Raw genomic sequence first — 11,715 nt, 5'->3', positions numbered from 1 at the left:
GAGTATTGAGAATACCATGGACTGCTAGGAAAACAAACAGATTCATCCTGGAAAGGGTTAAACCGGGTGGCTCTTTGGAGGCAAGGATTCTGAAGCTCCGTCTAACATACTTTGGACATGTTGTAAGAAGAGACTGGTCCTTGGAGAAGGACATCATGCTGGGGAGGGTGGAGGGACACTGCAGGAGCGGAAGGCCCTCTATGAGGTGGATTGATTCGGTGACTGGGGTTATCGGGATAGGAGTGTCAGAGACAATGCGATTGGCACAAGACAGAGCAAAGTTTAGGACTGTTGTGCATAGGGTCGCTATGAGGTGCAAGTGACTCGGCGGCACATAACAACAGCAACAACATGCTTATAAGTAGGTTTCTCTGTTCATGGGACTATCTGTAACATCTATCCCTCCTAACAACAAGATGAATGTATTTTATAAAATGGCATTTCCAAATAAGAGTATTAATAATTTAGGAAAAGATATCATCAGAAGCTGATGATTATTTTTAGGCCATTATCCAGTCCCTGTTCTTTCTTACTGCTGCCAGTTTAAAGGACACCTCTTGCTTAGCCCTCCAAATACATGCTCATCTGTAGTTGCAGTCAACACACTGCCTAATACTCTTTTTTTAAAAAAATTTATTATTTTTTTTCTGTGTGTACCTTCAAACTGGATCTGACTGGTACAGAAGAGACTGTCCCTCCTCCAGCAGAGCATCTGGTGATTGCAGTGCAGCTTCCTGCCACTAGGCCACCAAAGCTCCCTGCATAACACTCTTAACCAGTTCTATTAAGAAAGTCCCTGTCAAGCCTTAAGTGAACCTTATTATTAGTGAATTAATAATCCTTATACTGTTGTTGTTAGAGAATACATCCGTGGCAGACCTCCTTGATTGTGAACCATGTAGTTTCTCCTTGCTCTGTTCTGATGACTGCCTCTCGGTCCAAGTAAGTTTCGCATAAGCACAATCAAATGTTCTGGGATTCCCATTCTTCTCAGAGTGAGCCATAGCTTGCTGTGATCCACACAGTCAAAGGCCTCTGTATTGTCAATGAAGCACAGATAGACATTCCTCTTGTACTCTCTGCTTTTTGCCAAGATCCATCTAACATTAGCTGTAATATCCCTAGTACTACGACCTCTTCTAAATCTAGCCTGCACATCTGACAGGTCTCTGTTAACATACTGCTCCAATCGTTTTTGAAATATTTTCAGCAGAATCTTGCTTGCATGTGATATTAATGATATTGTTCGATAATTTCTGCACTCTGTTGGATCACCTTTCTTTGGAACAGGAACAAATATTATTTTTCAGTCAGTTGGCCAGCTGGCTGTCCTCCAGATTTCCTGGCACAACTTAGTGAGCACATCCAGAGTAGCGTCTGGTTGTTGAAATATGTCAATTGGTATGCCATCAACTCCTGGAGCCTTGTTCTTTTCCAATTCTTTCAGAGTAACTTGAACTTCCTCCTTCATCACCACAGGCTCTTGCTCGTATTTCATGAAATTCTTCTGTGTCAGCCAATTACTTCTGATACAGTGACTCTGTATACTCCTTCCATCTTCTTTTAATGCTTCTTGAATCATTTAACACTCTACCCAAAGTAACCTTAAGTACTGCCATCTGTGGCTTGAATTTGTTTTTCAACTCCTTTAGCTTAAGAAACACTGAGCAAATTCAGCCCTTTTGATTTTCTGACTCCAGCTCTCTGCACATTTTAGTCCCTTGCTTTGTTAGGTGCTCAGTACAACTCTTAGAGAAGCTATGAACAGCCAACCTCACTGTTATCCCCATCATCTTTGATAACCTAGAATCCACTGCCAAAGTCACTGGTCAATCCATCTTGTTAGAAGTTTTCCTGTCCTTTGCTGTGACCCTCCCTCTTTCCATGATAGCCTCATCTAGCTACATGTCCAATGTGTGAAAGAAAGCTTCACCATCCTGTTTGCAAGGATAACCCTGGCTGGACTTTTTCCAATACGTATGTCTGTTCCTTTAGCAGTCCACAGGATAGTTAGCATTCTTCTCCAAAATTACAACTTAAAGGCCTCAATTCTTATTGTCATCCTTATTTATCATCCAGCTCTCTGATGCATAGTAGGTGACTGAGAAGATTAGTGTGACTCAGGCTCACCTTAGTCTTCAAACTTAAATCATTGTTCCTTAGCACTCTGGAGAGGTCCTTGACAGTGGACTTGCTCTGTGCAATACTTCTCCTGATATCCTGACTGCTGGTTCCAAGAGTGTTGACTGTTGATCCAAGCAAGATGAAGTAACTAACAACTTCAATCCCTTCTCCATCTATCATAATATTGACTGTTGGTACTATAGTGAGGACCTTTGGTTTTTTTTGAGGTTAAGATGCAATCCATAATGGCTGGATGCAATCCATAGTCCTTGATGATCTGCAGCAAGTATTTCATATCCTCTTTCAGCAAGCAAAGTTATATACTAAATTTCAGGTATATATCCTTGAAGGACAAATAGCTGACAGTGATAAATTAACATCAGGTAATGATATGTATATGTACATTATACATCTAGCTACTAAGACGGCCTTTCATATTCTCCATGACTCACTGTAACAGGTAGTTAGAATTAAACATTCATTTTTAAAAATATTTGTAGGATTTAAGTAATTTACTAAATAGGTATTGTAAAATACGACATTTTAAAACTAACCTCAGAAATGTGTGTCAATTTGTCTATGTGGTAAAGAGTTGATGAATGAAAATTTAAATATATTACATATGTGCTTTCATTTCCATTGTTGAGTTGAAACTGACTCATAGTTGACCCTCCATAAGATTTCCAAGACTGCAAACTGCATAGAAGGAGACTGCCCAAAATTCTCCCACAGAGTTGCTCATGGGTTCAAACCATCACAGAAATAACACCGCTGAGTTAGCAGTGCAACTCTCTACAGACTACACCACCACAACTTGCTTTAGGAAATGATTATTCACAATGCAAAAATATATCTGTCCTATTGAAGGATTAAAAAGTGAAAAGAATATGCCTCAAGATTAAATTGAGAGAAATCAGAACCAAGAATTTCCATGACCCACTTCAAAGATAAAGACAGCCTTAAATGACCTATTTTATAGCTTGTAACACTTGAAGTAACTGAGGTACTTGACATTATTTTTATAAATTAAAGATAACAATTAATATTACTAATGCTCCATGGATGTTTAAATTACTGTTAACACAAATGTTTAAATTAGTAACAACATAAATAGAAATGTTTGCTTTACATCAGGAGTTTGGTTTAAATAATCAGTGATAAAATATTAACATGCCTTCAAGGAAGATCAGTTTATTATTCAAATTTATGTACTTACTACTAATGCAAAAGAAATTGAAGAGCTTTACCAACTTCTGCATTTGAAAGTCATCAAATAGGTAATCAAAGGACAACAACAATTATTAATAATGTATAGTTCAATATTCCACTTCTACACTGATTTTACTGTAGTTATCGAGTTGCTTCTAACTCATGATGACTGTGTACATGCAGAGTAATATTGCTTTGTAAAGTTTTCAAGGGTGTGTGACCTTTCAGAAGCAGACTGTTGCTGTTATGGGTCATTAAGTCACATAGTGACCCTATGTACAATAGCTCTGAATCCTGCTTTATCCTGAGTCAGTCTCACTGCCTCTGTTACACCTCCCAATTATCCCAGTTAGCCTTTCAATACATCTCATTCTGGGTCTTCACCTCCATTGTCCCTCCACACTTGCAAGCATATTGTCCTTCTCCAGGGATTGGCCCCTCTAGGCCCCATGCCCAAAATATGTGTGATGGACCTTCAAAATCCTTGCCTCGAAAGAGCAGCCTGATTTCACCCTCTTCAGATTAAACCGGTCTGTTCTCTTGGCAGTCCATGGTATGTTCAATGCTCTTCTCCAGCACAACTCAGAAGCACTGAATCTTCTGTTATCCTTAGCCTCTGTCCAGCTCTCTGATGCATAGCAAGCATGACTTATATCAGGTGCACCTTAGTCTCCAGACTGACAATGATGCTCGTTAGCACTTTGGAGAGGCCCTTGACAGCAGATTTCCCCAATGTAATTTGTTCTGATTTCCTGAGTTCTGGTGCTAAGAGTGTTGCTTGTGGAGCCCTAACAAGCTATAATTGTTAACAACCTCAATCTCCTCTCCATCCATCATGGTGGTGCCATTTGGCTTTGTGGTGAGAATATTTATCTTCTTGATGTTAAGCTTCAACCCATATTGAAGAACACAATCTTGGACCTTCTGTGGTAAGCACTTCAGGTCCTCAATTTTGGCAAGCAAGGTTGAGTTACTGCATAACTCAGGTTGCTGATGAGTATTCTCTAATTCTGATGCCACATTCCTCCACATAAAGCCCTGCCTCTTGAATGATCTGTCTGCATACAGATTGAAAAGAAATGGACAAAAAACACACCATGCAGTATTTTCCCTGTTCTGAGGACTTCTTCCTGGGCTAAGTATAGGTTTTGCATAAACACAATCAAATGTTCAATTTATTGTGATCCACACAAAATGAAACAAAAAGACATTCCTCTGGTACCCTTTGCTTTCTGTCAAGATCCTTCTGACATTGGTGGCAATGTCTCTAGTGCCACGACCTTTTCTAGAGGTAGAAGGAACAGTGTTTGGAAAATATGGACTTGGTGACAGAAATGACGTGGGGGATAGAAAGAATTTTGCACTATCAATGATTTACTTATTGCAAATATCTTTTATAAGAAATATAAATGCAGGCTATACACAGGATTTCAGCTGATTGTATGCACAGGAATCAGATTTCATTTGTGGAAGGAATCACTGGAGAAGTTCAATATCAGCAGTTGAGAACTAGGCCAGGTGCTGACTATGGAACTACTCATATGCAAGTAAATGAAAGCTTTTCTAAAGAAGGTCAAGTTATATCTACAGGAGGTGAAATGTGATCTTCAGTCTATCTCCTCTGAATTTAAAAATCAACTCAGGAACAGGTTTGAGGCCTTGCCCACTAATGAACAAAGACCAGATGAGCTGTAGGAAGACACCAACAATATCATCCAGGAAGAATGCAACAGGTCACAGAGGAAGAAAAAAAAAAAGGCCAAAATGGATGCCACAAGAGACTCTTGAGTACTGCACTAGAGCGCTAAGAAGCCAAAGCAAAGGGAAGAAATCAAGATAAGGAACTTAAAAGAGAAGGTTTCAAAGGGCAACTCAGGAAGATAAAGCAAGGTATTATAATGAAATGTGCAAAGAGCTGGAGTCAGAAAATCAAAAGGGCTGAACTTGCTTGGCATTTCTTAAACTGAAAGAACTAAAAAACAAATTCAAGCCATGAGCTGAAATACTTAAGGATGATTCTCTGATTACAAAGTCAATTGCTGGTATTGTTGTTATGTGCCATGAGTCGCTTGCGACTCATAGTGACCCTATGTACAATATCCCCAAACCCTGCTCTATCCTGTGCCAATTGCACTGCCTCTGACACACCCATCCCGATTACCCCAGTCACTGAATCAATCCACTTCACAGAGGGTCACACAATTTAAGATGGCAGTTCAGCAGCCAAGTACATTCTTTTATGAAGCAACTGGTTTCATTAAGTGTATAACACAAAGGAAGAAAAATATTACATGCAATAAAGAAATTGATTACAACTCTTTATTAAGTAATCTGAACTTAAAAATAGTTAACAATGGTTGAAAAGATGAGTCTGGTACTGGGAAGCAGAAATCTATAATACAGTAACAAAACAACAAAACCAAAAAATCTCTCAAATGTCATGTTGTTGTTGTGTGGTGTTGAGCTGGAACTGACTCATAGCTGACTGTTCAGTGGATTTTTAAAGGCAGTTAATCACACAGGAGGAGATTACCCATCTTTCTGCTGTAAAACAGTTCATGGATTTGAGCTGCCTACATAGGTTAAATAGCATAGTACCTTAATCCATTAGGCCACCAGAGTTACTTAAAATGCCATACAGAATCACATGCTCTTAATATGACCAAAACAAATCACTCATATATATTACTACAGATAGGATTTTAAAAGAAACATTGAACAAAAGAAGTAGATTCACTAAAATATGTATTATTCTGTTTCTATAAAATCTGTAAATACAGAATAAATAATTAAGGACCGTATTTATAAGAACAAATGACACAAAGTATAAACAGGAGATAAACACACACACACAAACACACACTAAGTTCACATTATCTCTGGTAGAGAAAATCACAGGTTTCTAAATATTGGCAATGTTCTACTAAGTAGGTAAAGAAACAGGGGTGACATCCATTTCCTAAACATGTCTCTGGAAACTCTATGAACTTTGATAAATGTTGATGGTTGCAGAGGGGCTTTAGGCCTTTTGTTCATAGGGTTGTTATGAGTCTTTCTCGACTTGAAGGCAATCAACAACAACAACAAAGTGCAAATACAAGGTTTAAAGCACATTTTGTATATGATGCTTTATAAAAAATATAAACAGGAGAAAAAAATAAATCTTTGGTTAGACAGAGAAAAAACAAACAAAAAAGAAAGTAATAAAAAAAAATAAAACCTCCCAATCCATATCTATTTTAAGGGTAAGAAAATTTAGCCTTAATATTAACTTTAAAAGGTCTTTTTCATAAAGTGTTTCTAAAACAGAATCCACATTTAACAATATCTTATACCAATGTTATTTTGCTGGTTTTTTTGGACCATTTCTCAGTAACTAAGACCATGACAAACTCAATGCAGAGAGTAAATGAAATTTATTGTGAGAGTGAACAAGATTATGTGGTTTAAGAATAAAGCCTGTAACATGTAGGGATATGAAGATTATGTTTTCTTAAAAATAATTTGCCATCCTTCCGCCGCGGCAGCCATCGACGTGCAGCAGCCATGGCAGTGCGCTACCCTATGGCCGTGGGCCTCAACAAGGGCCACAAAATCACCAAGAACGTGAGCCAGCCGAGGCAAAGCCGCCGCCGCGGGCGCCTCACCAAGCACACCAAGTTTGTGCGGGACATGATCTGGGAGGTGTGTGGCTTCGCACCCTATGAGTGACGCGCCAAGGAGCTGCTCAAGGTCTCCAAGAACAAGCAGGCACTCAAGTTCATCAAGAAAAGGGTGGGGACACACAAGAGGAAGCGAGACGAACTCAGCAATGTCCTGACCGCCATGAGGAAGGCAGCTGCCAAGAAGGACTGAATGTGCCCCACTGTCCCCCAAAGCCCATCTGATGTATTAAAGTGTAACCAACAACAACAAAAAAAATTTTGCCATAATTACCTTCTTAATTGGACTTTGGCCAAAAAAATAAATTTTACAACATATCAATATGGTGAAATATTATGTAGTATTAAAAAGCTTAATCAAGGATACTATTTGGCAACTTGAAAAAACTGTTTACAATGCAGTATTACATGTAATTTAAAAAGAAATCACATATCTTAAGTATCCTACATAAAGACTATACAACAATTAAATCAAGTATGAGGAGAAACAAGCCAAGTAAAACTGAGTAGCATGTTTGTTTTGTTTGCTGTGTACCACTGAGATATGTTGGGATGAAGTCATAGCTGACCTTCCAGCGGGTTTTCAAAGGCAGTAAATCACAAGGGAATGCCAATCTTTCTCCCGTGGAGGTGGCAGATGTGAACTACTTTGGGCCGACAGTGCAATTCTTTACCACTAGGTCACCAGAGCTCCCTATTAGCATGAAGGCAACTAAATAGGGATTAAATTGTAGCACTTTGTTGATTATACAGTAATTTTAGAAACTGCTTTTTTCGTATGCTGAGTTGTAACTGAAGGCAAGCTCATTAATTCAAAAGCTATATGACTAGAGACAGAATCATCAAGTTATACACTTCTAATTTATTATATTGTATTTATGGATAATTATGGTCGCTATGAGTCACATACAACTCGATGGAGCATAACAACAACAACAACATGGCATTTCTATTCAATCACATACTTAAGAAATTCTTGCTAAATATATATTTTAATCAATATAGTCCTGGCATTATCAAGAAAAGACTAAGTATCCTCAAAGACAGTGGAAGAAAGAATGACACTCATTAAAAATAGTATGTTCTTGTTCTGAGTTTTGTGAGGATAGTTAACTCTGAGGAAAGGGGGGGAAAAAAATTAAAAAAAAAAAAATAGTAAGTTCTTTAATAAAAATCTGGATAAACAAAGTGAAATATCACTTGTAATTAAAATAATGCAAATATACTGTAACTCCTACAACAGGGCTATGAGAACTTGGCTAGCATCTTGCTCTAGCTCTAAGGAAAGAATCTTTTTTTATAACATTTATAGCTGTGTAAAGGATGCACAGTGAAATGTGGCCTCTGTAAAATGATTACTTTTAAATGATTTATGAAAGGCAATTTCAATGTTTTAGACTAAATGTAATAAAATTATTCCAGAGAATCAAAATATAGCAATGTATCAGTAAGTCCAAAGATTAAAGAAAAATTACTACAAAGTATCAAACTTATAATTTACACAGTAACAACTGTATTTAATACTTATTCTCAGACTTACCTCTGCCCATTTAAGAATACAGGTCATGCAGAAGACATGATTACAATTTTCTGGAAAGCCAACTTCCTTCTCTAATAGGCAATTAAGACATATTGGACATCTGTCAGCTTCATTGTATAACAGAAGAGTGGTAGTATTATCTCTGTTTCCTTCGCCTGCAAGTTAAAACAGCCATATGTTTTCAAGTTCTCCCAACCAAAATTTTACACCATATTTCTAGCAGCATGAGCCCTTTACCATAAAGCAATTAAATCTTGGATAAATTATCACATAAACCTATTCCTCTTTGAGCACAATCTTCACAACATCTAACTTTTTCTTTTTAGTGCACGTAGAAGGAAGTGAGACAAATTTTAATTTCAAAATAAATAATAATCTGCAAAGTTCAAAAATTTAAAAAAAGTAATGTCTCCCTCTCGTTATCTATCGTCACTTATCTAATTCCACCCTACTCAACAAGTTACAATTACTAGTTTCTTTATGCATTTTTAGATATTTAAAAATTTACAAACACATCCTTACACCTATTCTTCTAATATTTCCTTTTACATACCAATACCAAAATGATACACACTAGTTCTGCACTTAAAAAAGACCCCAAGCCCAAACCCATCAATGGATATTTGACTTATTTCAACCTTGGGCTATTAAACACCATACTTGAGTGAGAAACTCTGTAATATTAAAAAGGGAACCTAAAAATGAAAATGCTAGGTCAATGTGTGTACACTTATAATTGGCAGTGTTTATTTTCCTAAAGGTGTGTACCAATTTTAATTCCTACCAACAATATAATAAATATCAAACTATGTTCTGCTGGCTAATAAGGAAACAAAGAAACTCCAGTATTGAACCAAAACATAAATGGGAACAAAATACAGCAAGTAAATTAAAAAAAAAAGGGTGGGGGGGAGAGGAGTTGTCTCAGTGCAAATGTCAATAGTAGTACAACAGGTACAGAGATTAAAAGCCTTAAGACCACCACACGAAGGGGAACTAATCAGAAGAGATTTCAGCATTAGGTCAAGATTCTCCAATGAAACAAAGGTGGTGCCTGAATAAGACCAAGAAAATGCAAATACAAATCATCTGGAGGAAACATATCACCAATTTAGGTCCTCAGGATATCACAAATCAATAAAAAGTAAAGTTGTAAACTCAAAACTCAAGAAAATAAGCCAGGCTGAGTAAGAATCAGTTGAAGCCAGATATTTAGATATTTAATGATTTCAAATATCTGGATTTTCAGATACTACAAAGAATGAAGCTATGGTGGCCTTGTTGTGTAACGTTGATTTGGAAACAACCCATAGCTGACCCTCCAACAGGAGGCGGTAAATCGCACAGGAGGGGAGGAGATTGCCCATCTTCCTCTCACAAACATCTAGTGGTCTAATGATAAGAAATTGCATTGCCAACCCAAAGGCATGGGGTTCAAATCCACCACATTCTCTATGATTTATAGCTTCTGAAAATGCACTGGAGAATCACCTATGAGTGGGTTTCAACACGATAACAACATAGAAAGAAAAGAGTATTTGTTAACTGAAAGATTTTTGAGAAACAAACTCACAGGGTAGAAAAGAAAAAGAAGATGAGAAATGAAGTCTGAATAAAGTCCAATATGCTAAAGTTCAGAAAAATAAAGGAGATAATACTTAAAAATGCAATAGCTAGGAAATCATAAAAATATGAACCAACAGATAAAAGAAACAACGTATGTTACACTAAAGAAATAAAAGTAACCCACGACTGGTAATAATGTGGCAAACTAAAAATCAAAATCTTAAAAGCAGAAAGAAGGAAAATGGACTGAGAAGAAATTTCCTGACAGCAAAAATACCAGAAAAAGGTTTTAATTATCTTTTAAGGACTAAGAAAAGCCATATATCCAGAATTATATAAACATCAAATTGACTTTGGAAATTTAGAGAAAATTTTTAAAAAGACAAAATTAACAGTTTACCAATAGACCTTCAATAAACCTCATTCTACATGCTGGGGGAGGGGGCAGTGTAGGAGTCGGGAAACAATTCCAGAAAGAATGGAGGAAGTGTTAGAAGGTACTGCCAACAATGAAATTCAAACAAAGAACATCTGAATTTAAAAAAAAAAAAAAGTAATCAGTGGTGTTAAGATTTAGAAAAAAAATTACCAAAGCAATAGGAAATTGTAACCTATAAACAAGCCATTATTATTAGGATGATAAAAATTAAAGTATTCAAAGTTCTTCCAAAGTCTTTTGATGGCACAATGGCCAAACATGCTGCTATAAATTAAAAGGTTGAGTTCAAACCTACCAATGGCTTGGTAAAAAGACCCAGCAATATGCTCCTATAAAGGTTACAGCTTAGGAAACTCTATAGAGAAGTTCAACTTTGTCCTATAGTGTCATTATTTACTGCAAAGATCAAGATATTAATTTTAGATATTAAGTAACAGAAGAAAATGTCAGTGACAACTATACAAAGTAAGACAACTATACAAAGTATTTTGCGTAGATCATAACAAATTATGGCTATCACAGAGAAGAATGGGAATTCTAGAACACTTAACTGTGTTCGTGCAAGACTTAAACCTCGATCAAGAGGCTGTCATGCAACAGAGTAAGGGAATGCTGCATTGTTTAAAATCAAGAAAAGGTATGTGTCAAGGCTGTATCTTTTCTCCATACTCAATTCCATCTGTATGCTGAATAAATCAACTGAGAAGCTGGACTTTGTGAAAACAGTGGCATTGGGACTGGAGGGAGATTCATCAATAGCCTGCATTACACAAATGACACAACCCTGCTTGCTGACAGTGAGGAAGACCTGAAATGTTTGCTGCAGAACATCAAGGACTAGAGCCTTCAGTCTTCAATATGAATTATACCTCAACATCAAGAAAAAAAGGGTCCTCACCATCAGACTAATAGACAACATCATGTCATATGGAGAAGAGACTGAAGTTGTTAACAATATTATTTTGCTTGGATAAAAAAAATCAACAAGTATGGTACTAGCAGTAAACAAATCAAAAGACGAATTGCATTTGGAAAATTTTCAGCCAGGGAACGCTCCAGAGTACTGAAGAGTAATGATGTCAGTTTAAAGACCAAGGTGCACCTGCTTCAAACCATGATCTTAACTTCTTGCTATACGCCTGAAAGCTGGAAAATGGACTGACAGGCCCCAGCTC

The 11,715-nt window shown here is 37.0% G+C and overlaps 1 protein-coding gene and 1 pseudogene across 1 annotated transcript in view; one reads left to right on the top strand and one right to left on the bottom strand.

Annotated features, from left to right (window-relative positions):
• SCAF11 (SR-related CTD-associated factor 11) overlaps positions 1-11,715 on the bottom strand; it is a 52,116-nt gene that overhangs the window by 38,517 nt on the left and 1,884 nt on the right. Inside the window, exon 2 of the mRNA XM_006888176.1 lies at positions 8,536-8,690. Within this exon, the coding sequence (XP_006888238.1) occupies positions 8,536-8,690 (155 nt within the window). The remainder of the gene's footprint in view (positions 1-8,535; positions 8,691-11,715) is intronic.
• On the top strand, positions 6,880-7,188 carry LOC102854543 (annotated as a pseudogene).

Source organism: Elephantulus edwardii, unplaced genomic scaffold (assembly GCF_000299155.1).
Source record: "Elephantulus edwardii isolate Elephantulus edwardi_28Jun2011 unplaced genomic scaffold, EleEdw1.0 scaffold00065, whole genome shotgun sequence".
Classification (NCBI taxonomy): Eukaryota; Metazoa; Chordata; class Mammalia; order Macroscelidea; family Macroscelididae; genus Elephantulus; species Elephantulus edwardii.
This window is presented reverse-complemented; position numbering and strand designations above follow the sequence as displayed.